The sequence below is a fragment of the Protopterus annectens genome, chromosome 5.part0, assembly GCF_019279795.1.
Source record: "Protopterus annectens isolate FY-2018-M chromosome 5.part0, PAN1.0, whole genome shotgun sequence".
Classification (NCBI taxonomy): Eukaryota; Metazoa; Chordata; order Ceratodontiformes; family Protopteridae; genus Protopterus; species Protopterus annectens.
This window is the reverse complement of record NC_056735.1, coordinates 171,293,461-171,312,106: the sequence shown is the minus strand read 5'-3', so window position 1 is coordinate 171,312,106 and position 18,646 is coordinate 171,293,461. Positions and strand designations below refer to the sequence as shown.

Below are 18,646 nucleotides of genomic sequence, written 5' to 3'. Positions count from 1 at the left end.
TCTTTCATGCGGACAGGGTGTCCCTCAGGACCAGTCCCTCCTTCATGCCCAAGGTGGTATCCGGTGTGGCCCTTAATCAGTCCGTACATTTGCCAACCTTCTTTCCTAATCCACAGAACAAAGGGGAAAGGATTCTGCACTCCTTAGACGTGCACAGACAACTTAGATTCTAATTGGACAGAACTAAACCTCAAAGGAAATCTGATCAATTGTTGGTGGCATTTTCTGCAGGGGCAGAGGGGAAGACTATTTCAAAACAAACCATTTCCAAATGGATAGGCCATTGCATTCATTTCTGCTACAAACACCATAGAAAACATTTCCCACAGCAGATCAGACCCCACTCTACCAGGGCTGCATCTACCTCTACAGCCTTTCTGAGTGGTGTCCCTACCAGGGACATCCTAGAAGCTGCTACCTGGAGTTCTGTACATACTTTCACCAGGCATTACCATCTGCCAATTTTCTCTAAGTCCAGAGCTGGCTTTGCCACTGCAGTCTTGCAAGGCCTTTTAGCTGGTCCTAATTCTATTTAAATTCCTCCTCCCATTCTTAGCTTTGGGAGTCTACCCAAATGTGATGACTGCAACAGTGAAACACGAAGAACATAGTACAATTGTGTACACTTACCATAAATTTAGATGTTCGAATGTATTCACTATTGCAGTCCTAGTTACCCTCCCTCCAGCCCCCTTCTTATTTTGGATATACCTCTACTTTCCTTTGCTATCTTCAAAAGCTTTTTGGTGTATTTGCTTTTTTGTTGGAGGTATAACCTTGTATATTTATAGATTTGATTGCTTCCCATTAAGGAGGCACCTGACATCTGGGGCAAGAAAAACTGATGTAATGGCGTCGGCTGCGAATTTTATACCCCTGACGACCTGACATCATGGAAGAAGGGACAGCATCCGACGCAGGACCCTAGACTTTGTCAATCAGGCCGAGTGAGGGCTACTGCAAGCAGATAACCCAAAAGTGATGACTGCAACAGTGAATACACTCGAGCATCTACATTTATGGTAAGTGTACACAACTGTACTTTGTGCAACTCCTTTATGAAAGGAGCTTTCCTTCTTAGGCCTCCTATTAAGGATTCATCACCTCCATGGGACATGGGACTTGACTTTGGTGCTGCAGTCTGTTATGCAAAAACCATTTGAACCTGCTAATTCATGCAACATTAAATTTGTGTTCTGGAAGACGGCCTTTTTAGTAGCCATTACTACTGCCAAGAGGGTCTCTGAACTACGGACTCTGTACATTAAGCCCCAGTTTATGATTTTTCACAAGGACAGGTTGTCTGTTTGAACAAATCCTTCCTTTCTCCCCAAAGTGGCCTCTGAAGCAAATCTCAATCAGTTGATTCAACTGCCGGTCTTCTTCCCTAATTACTCTAATAATGTAGCAAAACACAATCCTCATAACTTTCCTTAAGGACTTTTCTCCAACCTTTTGTAACAACAGATCCGAAAATAAACAAAGCAGAGTCCAAACTGGCCGTAATCTTTTATAATAAAACTTAAGCGCTTTCGGGTTAAAAGTCCTTCATCAGACAAACTTCAATAATCATAGCAGTCTTTAAATATTAAAACAATTTTAAAAACAACCAATCACTTTCTGTGTTTGACCCGCCTTTTCTTTAAGGCTGGTTTTAAAGGTACAGGATTATTTAACTGAGGTGGGCAGTCAGAAGCCAACTGTATAATCCATCTTAATTCTGCATACTCCATATCTTTGACAATGTCCCCCCCTTCCCTTTTTTTCATCTGTGCAACATGCAGAACCATAAAAGGACAAGTATAATCTGGAAAGCTCAAAACATGATGGTACAATGCATTATGTTTATCCTTCTGTCTAATGGATGACAAATGATGCAGTATTCTCGTTTTTAACTTGCAATTAGTTTTTCCAACATAGAAACTCGGACTAACTTGCAGCATGTCAAGTAAACCACGTTTGCTGTATGGCAATCTGCATAAAACTCAAAATTATATTTTTTATTTGTGACAGGATGTACAAAATAATTTAAACCATTCACATTTGAACATGCTTTGCAGTGTCTACAGGGAAAAGTCCCTGTTCTCATGTTTGCAGAAGAAATGCTGTTTACCTTTTTGTGATTTTTTTTTTTAACCCAGGTTCTTTGCATAACATGTCTTTCATATTGCTATTTCGCTTGAAGGTAATTCTAGGTTTCTCATCTAAAATATCCTTTAAGTGATTGTCACTTCTTAATATCTTCCAGTTTTGCTTAATGATGTCGCAGATCCCATGTACATTATTGCTATAACGTAGCATTACCTTGGGTTTTTTGTCATATTTAATAAATGACACTAACTTATCTCCCTGCTGCCCTTTATCAGAAAACCATGGTCTAGCCCTAACTTCCTTGTTAGATATTATACAATTCTTAGTTTTTTCTAAGTTTTCCTTTGAATATCCCTTTTCCTTAAAATGTTCATTTAGCACATCAGTTTCTTTATGAAACTCATTGTCTGTGCACAGCCGAGAAACTCTATATCCTTTACCTTGCATAATGTTATGAAAAGTATGCCTAGGATGCATACTATGTCCATTTAATTAATGATTTCTCCAGCATTGTTTCCTATGCAGAATGGTATCTAGCTTACCACTTACATTTTTATTTAATGTGACATTTGAAAAGGCAGTGGTCTCATTGGTGTAATCTACTGAAAACCTGAGAAAATCAGTTTTATCCAGGTAATCAACAAAATCCAACAGTTCATCACTGCCCTGTGCCCATAACAAAAAAATATCAACAACAAATCTGGCATAAAAAATTATTGAAGTCTCTCATAGATGTCTTCTCAAAAGGCTAACACTAGCGTAAGAGTTGGCTCAGGATGTGCCCATGGCAACACCCTGTACCTTCCTATAGTGTGCTCTATTACAAAGGAAGATGTTATTTTCTAACACTAGTGCTAATGCTTCCAAGATTAAAGTGTTGGCGTTTTCATCATATATATTAACTGTATGCAATACCTCTTTCACTGCCTTTAACCCAAATTAATTTGTGATGACCATGAACAGACTGTTAATGTCCATGGTCACCATCAACACATTCTTCAAGTCTTAAAGCTTGGCAAGCATCATACAGTTTGGATAAAAAAAATGTGCAGTATCTTTCAAAATCCTAGGAAAATGTGCAAGCAGGTTTTTCAACTTTACTTCTACCCACATAGATAAATGCTCAGTAACCCATCCCCTTCCTGAAACTATAGGTCTCATAGGTGGGGGTAGGGTATACGTATGCATTTTAAGCAGCGCTTTAAAAAGAGGAATTACTGGATGTTAAATTCTTAAAAATGCATACAAGTCATCATCTAAAACTCCATTTATTCTTAAAGCCCTTGGCTTCTTGCCAGCATTACATATATATTGCTTGACTATCAAGGGTGAAATATATGTATAAGTACTAATGTCAGTAGTTAGGGCATCCAAGGAATGTGTATATGCTGTAGTATCCATGACTGCAACACTACCACCCTTATCAGCTGGTTTAAGAACCAGTCTGTCATCATTCATCAAGTCTAACAGTGCTTGCCTCTCCAAATAAGTTAAATTGTTAAACCTGCATGTTGCATTGTCAAGAGAAAGTTATTTCATCCTCTCAGGTTTTTAAGAATGTACGAACTGTGGGATGCATAGCTGGTACAAAAGTACTCAGATGTTTCATAACATTAGTATGGTGGCTATTTCCCCTGAACATATCATTCAAAATAACATTCCGCCCAAGCATGTGCAATCCTTTGCCTAAAACATTGATTTGTTCTTTAGTCAATTGAACATTAGATATAGTAAATACAATACAGTCATTAAAATCAGTCAGTTCATGACTCTCTGCCATTTCACATCCCTCTGTGCCGAGCAACCTTGCCTGTTTTCTATTTTCTTCCTTACTGGTGGTACTGGGAAAGTTGAAAAAGTCATGGAAATGCTCCTTGCTGCAAAAAAAGAAGATGATGAAGAGGAAGGAAGCGAAGTTTTCAGTCTCGCTCCCATGCTGATATTGGACTGTTTGGTTCCCTGTGTGATGTCATCAACCCGAGCTATGGTAGAAGTGTTGCTGTTAGAATCCATGGCAACCATGGAAGGTAATGCTACGTTATAGCAATAATGTACATGGGATTTGTGACATCATTAAGCAAAACTGGAAGATATTAAGAAGTGACAATCACTTGAAGAATATCCTAATGTTAAGGTGTTTGCCTTGCAAGCACAAGGTGCAGGGTTTGAGTCTCACAAGGGATAATTGGCTAGGCTTAAATTGGCTCGCAAGGGCATTTAGCTTAGTACTAACCTATGAACCTAGATTTACCTTCAAGCAAAATAGCAATATAAAAGACATGTTATGCATAGAACCTGGGTTAAAAAATAAGAAAAAGGTAAACCGCATTTCCTGTGCACACATGAGAACAGGGACTTTTCCCTGTAGGCATTGCAAAGCATGTTCAAATGTGAATGGTTTAAATTGTTTTGTACATCCTGTCACAAATAAAAAAATATACTTTTGAGTTTTATGCAGATTGCCATACAGAGTAAGTGGTTTACTTGGCATGCTGCAAGTTATGTCCCAAGTTTCTATGTTGGAAAAACTAATTGTAAGTTAAAAACAAGAATATTGCATCATTTCTCATCCATTAGACAGAAGGATAAACATAATGCATTGTACCAGCATGTTTCTAGCTTTCCTGATCATACTTTTGCTTTTATGATTCTGCATGTTGCACACATGAAAAAAAAAGTATGGAGTATGTAGAATTAAGATGGATTATACAGTTGGCTGCTGACAGCCCACCTGCGTTAAATAATTCTGTACCTTTAAAACCAGCCTTAAAGAAAAGGCGGGTCAAACACAGAAAGTGATTGGTTGTTTTTAAAATTGTTTTAATATTTAAAGACTGCTATCACTATGTGAAGTTTGTCTGATGAAGGGTTTTTAACCCGAAAGTGCTTATGTTTTATAATAAAAGATTACAGCCAGTTTGGACTCTGCTTCGTTGTTTTTGGATCTGTAATTACTCTAATAAAGGAAAATATATCTTACATTGTTTAGGTGTCCACAGACGATTGCATTTTTATTTGAAAAAGACTGAGGAGTTTAGAAAGTCAGACCAAATTTTTGTGGCTTTCTCCCAAAACAGAAGGGGTTAGGCAATTTCCAAAGTGACTATTTCCAGGTGGATTTCTGGTTGTATTTCCTTCATTTATGCTAGTTGGAATTTAGAACTGTCCAGACCAGTTAAGGTCCACTCCGCTAGGTCTGTTGCTGTGACATTGGCCTTCTTGGCTAAACTTTCCCTTGATAAGATCTGTGCTTCTGCGAATTGGTCTAATTCTCATACCTTCATTTTGCACTACAAATTGGATTTGGTTTCTAGGAACAGGGCTTCCTTTGGTTCCTCCATGCTCTGGCATATCCTTCCTTGAGGCCACCCAGGGTACATAGTAGCTGGGAATTCTGATCCATCTGAGAGGAATGATGACACGAATAGCATCAGATAAAGAGTTATGCACTTGCCATAACTTGGCATATGTGCTATGAAGTGTCATTATTCCTCACATTCCCGCCCTCCAATCCCACCTTCCTTCTGGCAGGCATGGTGAGGCTGAATTGGTTGTGTTACAGATGTTGTGTTTCTGCATTTCAGCTAACTTTGCAAACTCTCTCTGATGAGAATTAGACTGTAGTAAGAGTTATGGGAAGGGGAGGAGCTTGAGCTCTTGATCTGTCTGAAAAGTGGCCTGCTCAGATCCGAAGTTGGATCCTAGACCCATCTGTGAAGAATAGTGACACTGGATAGCACAGATGCCGAATTATGGGAAGTACATAACTCTATCTATTTCTGAACTTTAACACTAGAAATGCTGCCCCTCCAGTCACTTCTCCTCTTGTTAATACCAAGAGTATTTATGGTCACACTGAACCTGAAGGACACCTTGCTTGCATGTTCCAGTACACAATGAACATAGGGGATTCCTCAGATTCGAGGCTAAGGATTGCCACTTCCAGTGTACTGCCTCTCCCTTTAGACTGTCTTCTGCTTGGAGTTTTTATGAAATATGTAGCCCCCATGATAGTATTCCTAAGGGTCAAAAGTGTTCACTTTTATTTGTACTTCTCCCTCGTACAATCCCAGTTTAAGAAAGCACTTCAAGCGAAGCTCCAGTATACTGGTGAAGAATACCAAAGCCACTTGTACTGCAGCTTAAAAAGCACTTGATAAAAAAATCTTACAAAAAGAGACTAACACCTTGGTTATATACCTTCAATTGACGTCAAAGAATTCCCTTAAATATTCACAAAAGTCGCAATTAACCAGTCGGTAAACAATCAAAAAGCATAAAAGGACAAAAGAGGGCAAAAAACAGACAAGAGTTAAAGTAGTGCCTACTAAATGTGTAAAAAGTAAATATCCGAAAACACAAGTTTGATTAAATCTGTGTTTGATAGAGGAAAGCGCTTGCTATGGTTTTATTGCATTTTATTAGTAATAGTGTGAGCCGCTTGGCATTTTGGCTGTGTTATTTATTTTCTTAGTTACCGCCATTTGGGGTTTGGCAATATTTTTTTTGGGGGGGGGGGGTTATAAGAAAATGCATGTGGACAGGATTGGCAAACTTGCATTATCCCTTCTGTCCAAGGGCATAAAGTTGAGCCACTCTTCCACAGGCTAGACAGAACCCACAGTGTTACTCCTGAATTAGAGGCTCACCTATTGGACACTCTGTCCATTTTAGCACATGGCATAGGCTTTCTGAGTTAGGCAATTTTTTTTAGTTTTAGAGAATCAGAATAAAAACTCCCAGCTGTGCAGTTGTTTTTTACTCTTTTGGACTAGTTTTAGAGAATGTTCTGCTAAATAAAATAGAGAGTCTTGCTCAGTACAATGATACTGGGACCTGCTTCTGGAAGTAGACCTAGGAGTGTAGAGTGCCTGGTGAGACTCAGCCCGAAAAAGATGTACAGAGGCTGGAGCTGTTGTGTGGGCTTACCACATGTAAACTTAAGGTTGGGGTCAGCTGCAGTGGCAGGCGGGAGTAGGACAGGTTAAGGCAAACTAGACTTTGACAGTAAAAACAAGAGTTTTAGACTTGACAGCCCACTGGTGGAGAGGGGGTCAAAGCTTTTGGAAGATGCTGAGAAGTATCATTTAGATAATATTTATCTTATCTCTGCATATAACATGGGTACTGGAACCAACCTTCTCAACTTGGGGTGTTCTTTCTCCGGCTCTGAAGTTGCTCCTTAGGAGGCACCCTTGGCAGGTATGGATATACATTCAAAGCCGTAGCTGTGTAATTGAAGTTTGTCAGTGAATAAGCAAATCACCTTCTTGACTGCAAGTTGCAGAAAAGAAAACTGATGGTTGGTTATGCGTGTGCATCTAACAGTTAAGAGTATTTGGTCTTCTTGGAGACCATAGGTTTGGTCCTTGAATAGGGGATACCATCTTTGACTCTGCAGTCATACTTGGAAACATCAAAATTCTTGTGAAAAACAGAGTTAAAATATGTCATTTCAAATGTTGAGGACATTTTGCAGCTGTCCACCCACATCTGTGTTCTCATTGTTTGTTTATATATATTTGTGTGTGTGTGTTCGTGCTCACGCTAGTACTGTTGTTTTGATTTTTTTCATCTTTATAGAGATATCTTTTGTTGTTTCTCTTGCATATTGTCCTTTGATTTACATTTGCTGATTCTTTTCTAGGAAACTGAGACTGGAAAGGGCATTATGGAAGAATCTGAGTTGACTCTGGTCAGTTTAAGTGACAGCACTTTAGTAGCGCAAGAACATTCAAATGTCCAGGGTGAGGATGTTATGAAGAGTAACGTCACTGATACAGTACGTGGCAGTGAAGATCCAGAGACTGAAACCTATCTCTCTGTATGTACATATATATATATATATATTTTTTAATTGCGCTTGTAGCTTTTAATTTAGCTCCTTCACTTTTTCTATATTTGACCTTTTGCATTAAACTTTGCAAAAATGTTGCATTACTTACAGAAGTTGGATTTTTAACATTTTTCTGACAGTGCAACACTGCTAAATCAAAGGAATGTGCATTAATGCTATGTGGACCAAATCAAGAGTAAACACTTAAACTCTATGTAACTCAGTCCAAACACTTTGCAAACATATACCTGCTTTCGAACTGGAAGATTTTCATACCATGAAGCATGAATGGAAGTGAATAGAGCCATTTTTTACTTTGTCAGTGAGGATATTGGCAAAGGTTTTGGGATCGGTAATAAGTATATATTAAGAAAAGTGGGAAAGATAGGGATCTGCACCCTGGCAAAACAACACACAAAAAGGAGGGAGGTGTTTATAGCGCAACAGTGATCTATTCAAACATCTATTGTTATGGGAAGTTTACTTACACAACAGTATTGTCTACATTATTAGATCATTGTTGCAGTACCCTAATAACAAATGGGACGAATACCAAAGCTTAGAAGGAAGGTGAGGTGGAAGAAGGATCAGAGTCCAGTAGCTCCTGAAGAATTGTGCCCTAGTTCTAGAAAAACAATCAGTTTTGTAATGCTTGGCAAAGTTATGGATAGAAGACTAAATTGTTGCCTCCAGAATGTTTCTGTTGTTGACTCCTTCCCAGAAAAGCAGGAGATGTAGCCTTTGGTAGAATGCACTGTGATTTTTCCTAGAAAAGGCTTGTCATGACATGAATAACAGAAAGTGGGACAAGCACTTAGAAATAGTCCATTTTGAAACTTTTTCTTCCTTATTAAGAAATTAAAGGGTGGTAAACTATGCAGGCTGGAACAAATAAGGATTTAGGGCTCTCATTTGTTTAACAGGACACTCCTTTCCAATTTTACTTGTTTCATATCTTTTATCTAGTAAGAACTTGCCTCTCACATCCTCCTCAAATGGATTTGAATCATTATAATGCACTGTCGATCCAGTGTTAAATTCCCTGAATGTACATTCACCCCACAGAACAGCTTTCATTGTGAGAGTATAGAACAAATATGCACATGTGCAAAAATGATGATAATAATCTGGTTGTGGTTAATATACAGTTTACAAGCAGTAGTAACCTTAATCCATTTGAATACGTATCAGTCACTAGCGCATTTTGGTTTTTCACCCTTTGCAAGAGTGCAGGTTTTCCTGCCATTGTCTAAAACCTGTGTACCTTTGAAATTCCTTGTTTAACTGAGTTAACGTGTACCATGGGGATTGTTGTACAAAAATATTAAATACTTAATTTGTCGCTTCTTGTCTTTTAAATTAAAATGACACAATTTGAATTTTACTGTGTAGTGTAAGGTATCTAATTCATTATTTACTGCATTAGCAATTTGTTGGCCAGGAGTCGGACCTAAAATCTTAACTTGTCCTAAACTCTAAATGTAGAAAGTGTATATTCTTTGATGCCCTAGTACTACAACAGCTTGTCTTTGTTTGCCTCTTCATATCCTAACTGGACAGGATATTACATACTGTCTCTTTTTTGTAAACTTGTAAATATAAAAATAAACCTTGTTAATTTGGGAAGTTTGCTAAGTTAAAGCCACAATAATTTCTAAACTGTATCTTGTATATTTATTATTCCATTCAAGACTACTGGTTTTACCACTTTGTCAGTCACAGTTATCCAGAATATACTTATTCATGGTCAGCCCAAATGTCTGATACACCTACATTTGCAAAAAAAAAAAAAAAAAAACTGAAGATTTTATCACTCCCAATGTCTGTTGCACCTAGATGTATAACACTGCTAAGACTGATGTTGTAAGGTTCTTATCTTTGATATTCTATGTATCCTAATTAGAATCTTTAAGCAAGTTCAGTATATTACAGGTGCAAAAGTCATAAACTCAAATCATTATTTTCTGACTTAGTAAGTGCAGTACATCAATATACTAAATATAGTATCCTAATTAGAATCTTTAAGCAAGTTCAGTATATTACAGGTGCAAAAATCATAAACTCAAATCATTATTTTCTGACTTAGTAAGTGCAGTACATCAATATACTAAATATAGTATGGGAATTTACAGAATTTAATAAAAAGTTAAAATAAATACACTACAGGAATTTCATATAAACTTTGATATTGAATGTTGTTGGCATCAAGTATGTCAATTTCATTAACTGCTGGGCCCTTGGATGCACACAGAATGACATGTTGCTTCCTTTATTGCAGTCCCAGTGAGCAGCCATGAACATTTTGGTATTACTAGAAATGCTTAGTTTACCAGTCTTGCGTGTAAAACATTTCCCTTTAAGAATCCACTAAGTATCCATATCGCCGTTGTCTTTAAAAATATATTTTGTTAATATATTTTTCTCTGTGTTACTGCTATCTGTTGTATGTTTTATAGTATATTTAAACCTTTCTTATTTTGTGTTCATAGCACACAAAGTAGTCATACAGACTTGTGTAGGTCACATGTGTAATCACATATCTGAAAATTTCCCGTGAATAGTACCGTCATTGTCATGCAGTTGCCTCTCAGTTGCTGTCTGTGATCTGCATTAGTTAAAGCAGGAAAAATGTTAATGCATTTATTAAACTACAAGATTTCAAATGACACTTAAAAATATTTTTTGTATTCTTCACACAAGTTTGTCTAAAAATTCCAGATTTATGAAGTTCTGAGTTCTTTCTCACCTTTACCATGGCCATTCCTAGCCTTTTCTGTATGCTGTGTTTTTTTTTCCTTACTCTGTCTTCACACAGCTTATCCCCTGTTCATCATTCTCAGTACTACAGTAGCATTATTGGCCCAGGAGGCAAAACACAGCCAGTCTTCAAAATGTTCTAGCTCCCTCCTTCACCTGTACTCTGACTGCTTATTGGCTAGCCCCTCGGAATAACCATAATGGTTTGGGAGACTGCATCAAAGTCATGTATACACCTAAGGACCTTCTACATTTTCCCTCGTAGAACTCCTTGGTGGATCATTTCAAAGATCAGAGGTAGATCCCCACATGTGGATGCTGGACTATGATGTATTTCTTCATTAGCTGCGTAGATAGGGTGTACAAAAATAAATATATTTGTTTTTGTGAACAACAGAGAGCTGAAGAAGTTGTGCTGCAGAGCACCACACAGAGATGCTTGGGCAGTAGGTGTCTTCTTTAGTTGGGCCAGTCTTTTTCTGTATTCTTGCTGTCTAATGCCCTATCCCTCAAGTTGATGCAGAAAAATGGTAGGAGGAGAGAAAAGCACAGCTTGTTGCACCTTTTTTGACCCAGGCAGCATTATCTCTCCTACCTGTTAGACATGGCAAGGGAGAAATCATTCATGCTACCTCTTTATGGGTTTCTTCATTCAGCTCAAGGGTCCCTGATGTACCCCCATTTGCAGACATCCAGACTAACAGCTTAAGTGATTTTGACCCAGCTGCACTTAAGGCATCTTTTAGCAGAGAACATGGTAAATATGATAAAGGTAGGATGCTTCCTGTCAAGGAGTCTTAACCAGCTAAATGTCAGAGGTTTTCCTTGTGGTGCAAGGGGAGGAATCAGGGCCCCCTTTCAGCATTAGTATCCTTGATTTTGCAGTACCTGTCAAAGTTGTACAGTTCAGGGTTGTCTGTGCATCAGTGAAAGTACATCTTTCAGTCATTTCAGCCTGCATACCTAAGGACCTCCTCTAGCATCTTTATTACTAATTAAGCAATTTATTAAGTGGTGTTGCATTAGAGGCCACAAAAAAGCAGATGATCTTCCTTAGTGAGACTTGAATTTAACTGAGAAGTACTTACACAAGCCCACTTTGACCATGCATCAATGGAACCCTTCTTGTTTTTGTCATGGTAATAACCCTGATACTTCCTATGTCTCTTTTGGGATATTCATCCCAAGCTTCCAAGCCTGCTGTGAAGCTTTTTGTTTCCCCTCCCACCAAACACGAGGAACCCCAATGTGTATCGTGATTGCTATTTTTTCTATATGGTTTTTAGCTTAGCATCTGCCAACCATTAGCTCCTCCAATTAGCCTTAGTTCATTCATTAGTCATTGGATAAGTATGGTCAGTGGCATAACTAAAAGCTGAGAGGTAGAAGGCATAGTAAGTCATCATCTAGGCAGACATGAAGGGTGCTTGCTGCAATGACCATGTGAGGACCATCAGACAGTTAACAGAAAAGTTTTAAAAAACATACTGTTGTTTGTCTTTTTCCTCTTCTTGCAAAGTGAACATGCTATTTGTTGGGATATGCCTATTAAAGATGGGCCTCATCTGTGAACAAAATGCAGCATTGCTTATAAACCTGAATAATAACTGTTTTCTGCTTTTCAGAATAAAGAGACTTGGTTATAGCTTAGTGAAGCCTGGGATAAGGACGCACGGCTGAGTAAGAGTTAATTTACTGAAGCAGGCTGTGTGTCCTGGAGAATTTGAGCTACCATTGTTGAACTGAATATTCTGTACTTCTTGAACATTCTATACTAACTGTTGGTTTGAAGTGATTTGTAGTAAACATGTTTACCACAGGTATTTTTCCATAGCCAACTGTCAACTGTCAGAAATGTAACAAAAAGTTGTTTTGCTTACAGTATAAAAGTTGATGTCAGTAAACAAGTTGACCAGAGGAGGAGATCATCTTGGCCAACATGATGTGTAATCTGGTTAGCTGCTAATAAAGAAGTATTTCATCACCTGAGGCAGATGTGGCTTGTTTGAATTTTTTCTTCTGACATTTTGGTCCTCTACGAAGATACGGATCAGACCGACAGAGAGACCGAAAAACCTGTGCAGGTGAGGGTTTCTCATCTTAAGATTCCCTCGACTGAAAGCCCTCCGACTGATTTGTCGTTGAGAGGCGGCCGGCCGCTCTCTGATCCCTATCTGAGGGATGGTTTCCGAACGAAAAGGGGAAACAGAGTGTCATCTGGTTCAGGTAGGATGAAAACTAAATTTTCTTTTAATTTAATTTAACCTTGTCGACAAGGGTTTTATTTTTATTTAAGGGTGGGTAGGATTACTTGTTGTTAGGATCACCCGTTAAGATAGCCCGATTTTATAAGCCCTGTAAAGTAACTTTGATACAGTCCTAAAATAAGAAATCTAGATATAATAACTTTGATACAGTCCTAAAGTAAGAAATCTAGGGGAAACATGGGTTCAAGTTGCTGCAAGTATGAGAGTGATGCCTGTTTAAATGTTGATGCTAAGTATATGAAAGGTTTAAACAAAAATAATGTTAAATTTTTGAAAAAGTGGAAGTTGAAATATGATTTTGATGGTACACTGAATAAGAATGCCTGTGCAAAATTGGTTAGAGATTTGAAAAGAGATGCAGGAACTAGAACTAAGAAGCAAAGACAATTGGGATTTCCCCAAGCACAGAAATGGTTAGAAGAAGCAAATAAACGAGCTATAAAAGAAAAACAGTGCCAGGAAAAAGAAAAAAATAAATCAAAAAGGATCACTGGTGCCAAGTGGAAAAGTAGCTTTATTTTTAGATAAAGAGGATGAGCATACAGTTTGTGCGGTACAAAGGCAGGCAACTGCCCCACCATATGGGGAAATTGCTGCTGCCGTACCGGCGGAACCTCCTCAATATTAGTCTGAAGATGTGGGATCTGTACAGCAGGGTGGGTTATTGGCTACTCAAGGAAGTGTTGTGACCCCTTCAATTTACCCGCAAATTCCCATAGTACCCAAGATTGCTTTGCAACAGGTAGACCAACCTATGCAGTTAAGGTCAGGACCAGCAGGGCAAGGACGTTGGGCCATTAAACTTTCTGACTGTTCAGAAGCTCTTCCCTTAATACAAGTTGCAAACCCACAAGCAGGGGATGTTGGACAAGAGGCAACTATTTTAGTTTATCATCCCTGGGCTAGAGAGGATATAAAACGAGCTACAGATGGTATTCCTCATACCAAGGTTAATTTTCAAAAGTTTTCTGAGGACATAGTTTGTATGCGTTTAAGTTATCATCTAAATGGTTTAGAAGTAGAACAAGTAGTGCGACAAATCCTGGGTCCAGATTGGCACTTAGTTTGTGGTACTTGGACATGTGAGGCAGATGACGGCACTACATTAAAACATAATTCTGGGGTGTTAGACACGTGAGTCACTGATCTGTTAAAGAGAATTTCTGATAAGTGGCGTCCAAGAGCAGATTGGACAGTAATAAATCAGTGCATTCAAAATGATGATGAATCTGTAGATCACTATATTGTAAGATTGACAGAAGTGTTCAATAACCATTGTGGAATGATGATTCCGCAGGATCAGACCAATGATAGTCCGTATGAACAGCAATTGAAAAATGCTTTTCTTAAAGGTTGTAAGGCTCCGATAAGTAGTTGTATAACTAAGCATATGGTAGATCATAGAACATGTAGACTGCAACCTTTGTTTGAATATGCACGGCATGCTGAGCGACATTTCAATTTAAAAAAGAAAAAGAAAGTACAATTGTTAGCAGTAGGGGATGATGGTGGTATATTCTTGGTACAGGACCAAAGGGGGCAAGGGTGCCGTGGTGGCGTAAAAAAATGTGGGGGCCCGAAATGGGACACATTAAATGAACCGGGTAGACATTCAGAGGAATATGAGGGAAGGTTAAATCGTGGAGAATGCTTTAAATGCGGTAGACGTGGGCACTTCGCTGCCGACTTTGAAGAGTGGCTACATCCCCCACAGCTTACGAACAAGGGCTCCGCATGACTATATGATAGTAAAGGAAGGCGCCAAATTCATTATTGTAGAGAAGAAGAAAGTGAGAATGATTGTGATGATGATGAGGCAGACACTCTCTGCGATGAATGCCAGAACACTCATAAGGAAGGGCGGGATTGTGACTGTGAAGTCATAAACCTGGCAAATTTGGGTATTGCTATGCATCTAGATCAAAAACCCATGATAAGAGTTTTTGGTTGAGGGACAGAAAGTGGAGTTTTTATGTGATTCAGGTGCATCGCGTACACTTTTGGGTCCAGCAGTTCTGCCTCCGAACTGCGAAACTGATGAGTTTGTCCTTGTAAAAGCGGCAAATGGGAAAATCTATAAGGAACCACTGTCTCATCCTCTATTGTTCACAGATCCGCAAACAAACCAAATTGTTAGGTGTAGGGTAATTATATCAAAAGTTTGTCCAGTTAATTTGCTGGGAAGAGATTTGATGCATTTGTTTGGAATAGCGGCAATTCCCACACCTAAAGGCATTGAGGCGAAAAGGTTAGCGGATGGCTTGGTGGTACAGGGAGTACAAGACTTGTTTTACTGGTATAGCCAGGACTTGATTTCAAATGGCCCGGGGAGGGTTGATACAGATTTGATCAACCTAGCTTTAAGTAAATCTAGGAGCGGGTCACCGCAGGTTGCGGCGCACTTACATTGTACAATGTTCTATAGAAAGGCCCCTGGTCCTGATAAAGAATTTGAAAAAGAATTCTTTAAGCACAAACGTGCAAGGATAATTTTGAATGATATGTTTTGGGATACGCAAGGTAATACAGTAGTGACCTGTACTTTGACCAAGGAAATGAGTTCTTTATATCGCTGAGGTTATAGCCCACATATTTCAATTACTAAAGCGGTGGGGACACATTGGGTAGATTTGGCGAAAAAGGTAACGAATTGGGACACAAATGTCCGAAAGTCAGTTGAAGGATCAACAGATCCAGGTACAAAGATTGAATTGGGTGACTTGGGCACAACCAAGCGTGCACCTCAGGGATGACAAAACAGAAATGGCATGACAAATCTTTCTAACTCAAGAGGAAGATAGTGTGTTAAGTGCCTTCCCTGTAGATTTATGGTCAAAAGGTAAAGGGGATGTAGGACTGATGAAAACAGCAGGTGAAGTTTGTATAACTCCAAAGTCAGGTTTTAGACCTCGTAAGCACCAATACCCGCTAAGTAAACAAGCAGAGGAAGGAATTAAGCCAGTTATTGAGCAGCTAAAACAGGTAGGAATTCTTGTTGAATGCCCAGATTCACCCTGAAATACTCCGTTGTTTCCTGTAAAGAAACCGGATGGGTCATGGAGGTTGGTTCAGCATTTACAAGCAGTTAATTCAGCTGTGATCCCAAGAGCACCGGTGGTCCCTGACCCCTATACGTTACTTAATGATTTACTACCTCAGAACAGATATTTTTCTGTCATAGATATAAGCAATGCTTTTTTCTCCATACCACTACATAAGGAGAATAGATTTTGGTTTGCATTCACTTATCAAGGTAAAAGATACACCTACACCAGATTGCCACAGGGTTATTGTGAGAGTCCGACAATATTCGCACAGGAAATGGCTGCGAAGTTAGCTCAGTTTGTTCCCCCAGAGGGAGGCCAGGTTCTGTTGTATGTAGATGATATTTTGTTGGCCTCACCCACGCAGGAAAGTAGTAAAAGGGATACCCTTGCCCTTCTTAGTTTTTTAGCTGAGCAAGGACATAAGGTAAATAAAGAAAAATTGCAAATGTGGAGAGCACAAGTGAAGTACTTGGGTTATTTAATTTCGCAGGCAGGTAGACAATTGGAGAACAAAAGAAAACAAGCAATTCTTGAGGCACCTATGCCCATGACTAAGCGGGAGATGATGTCCTTTTTAGGTGTGATTAATTTTTGTAGAAGCTGGATCCCTAGCTATGCTGAGGAAGTAGGGCCATTGACCGCACTAATCTATGACACTTCATGGCAGCTAAGAATAATATACAGTGGACAAATACGGCAATACAAGCATTTAATAGAATTAAGCAATTGATAGCAGGATCCTCTGTTTTGGGTTTTCCGAACTATTCTAAGCCGTTTGTACAAATGGTTGATTATAAAGGAGGATATATGACTTCGGTTCTGGTACAGGTACATGGGGATAAACAGAGACCGATAGCTTTCTACTCCTCCAGATTAGATCCTGTTGCAAGGGCATTGCCGCATTGTGTTCAAGCTGTAGTGGCAGCCGCCACGGCAGTACAAGCCTCAGCATCATTAGTTTTGTTCCACCCATTACAATTGCGGGTTCCACATTCAGTTGCTACTATACTTTTGCAAGATAAGATAACCTTTTTATCTCCTAGTCAACATTTGTCATGTATGACAGTGCTGCTGACACAGCCTCATATGACCATAGAAAGATGTACTACTCTTAATCCGGCGACACTTTTGCCTACTCCAGAAGAAGGTACTCCACACGTTTTTTTTAGAGAGCAATCATGACAAAGTGCTTCCCCGACCAGATTTAATGGATATTCTGTTGGTAGATTCTGATCTCGTTTTGTTTGTTGACGGATCAGCAAAGAAAGACACTGTAGGAAAAACACTAGTAGGGTATGCAGTCACCACAGAAACTGAAGTTTTGGAGGCAAAGAGATTGTCAAACATTTATTCTGCACAAGCAGCTGAGTTGGTGCCTTTGACTCGAGCTTGTACCTTAGGGGAGGGTAAGAAAGTGACAATTTACACAGATAGTCAATATGCTTTCTCCACTGTACATGTTTTCGCTCAACAATGGAGGAATAGGGAAATGGTTACTGCGACAGGCAAACCAATAAATCACAGAGATTTAATTTTGCAGTTGTTAGATGCAGTGCAATTACCATTTCAGATAGTGATATGTAAATGTTCCGCACATACCAACAGAAAAGATCCTGTCTCCAGGGGAAATGCCCTTGCTGATATGGCTGCAAAAAAGGCAGCTCAAGAAAATGATTTGCTTTTACATGACAATGATTTAGAGCCCGGACACCTCTTAGACTTAGAGACATTAAAAGTAATGCAAACATTGACAACACAAAAGGAAAAATGTTGTTGGGTAAAATATGGTATCACTCAACAGGATGGGTTGTATAGGGCATCAGATGGCAAAATGGTATTACCCTCAAACCTTTTTTAGGTATGCGGCATTGGTTAGCCATGGACCTGGCCATGTAGGAGTACAGACAATTATTCAAATAGTGTCTAAGGTGTTTTGGTGTAAGGGGTTTTCAACTTATGCAAAGCAATTCTGTTTATCTTGTTTATTGTGTGCAAAGTATCATGCTCAGGGGGGAGTTAAAAAGTCTCAGCAGGCATTCCCTACCCCTCCATATCCATTCCACACACTCTGTATGGACTTTATTGAATTGACACCCTCAGAGGGAAAAAGGTTCTGTTTAGTCATTATTGATACTTTTTCTAAATGGGTAGTAGCTTTTCCAGTAAAGCACCCGAATGCACTGACAGTAGCAAAGCTTTTGACTACAGAAATAATTCCCCGATTTGGTTTACCAAGATGCATTTACAGTGATAATGGGTCTCATTTTGTTAACCAGTTTGTTCAGAAGTTGGGTCAAGTGTTTCAAATTGATCTCAAGTACCATTGTGCTTACCATCCCCAGTCAGCTGGACTGGTGGAGAGACACAATGGTGTCCTGAAGAGTAAACTCCGCAAACTGATGGCAGAAACACATAGATCATGGACTGCGTGCCTTCCTTTGGCACTCCTGTATATGAGAATCTCACCCTCCTACAAAGAACTTGCACCATTTGAACTTTTGTTTGGGAGACCATATTACGTCCTGCAGTGGCAAGGATTGTTGCCAGTGGAACGTGAGAGGGGTGAGGATCTAGCGGATTATATGAAGAAGCTGCTAAATGTCAAGTCTCTTCTAACCAATGACTCCTTTGCAGATTCCAGAGGTGAA

General features: G+C 39.2%; 1 protein-coding gene across 1 annotated transcript in view; it reads left to right on the top strand.

Annotated features, from left to right (window-relative positions):
* LOC122802137 (centrosomal protein of 295 kDa-like) overlaps nucleotides 1-18,646 on the top strand; it is a 1,720,043-nt gene that overhangs the window by 1,633,437 nt on the left and 67,960 nt on the right. Inside the window, exon 15 of the mRNA XM_044071818.1 lies at nucleotides 7,739-7,915. Within this exon, the coding sequence (XP_043927753.1) occupies nucleotides 7,739-7,915 (177 nt within the window). The remainder of the gene's footprint in view (nucleotides 1-7,738; nucleotides 7,916-18,646) is intronic.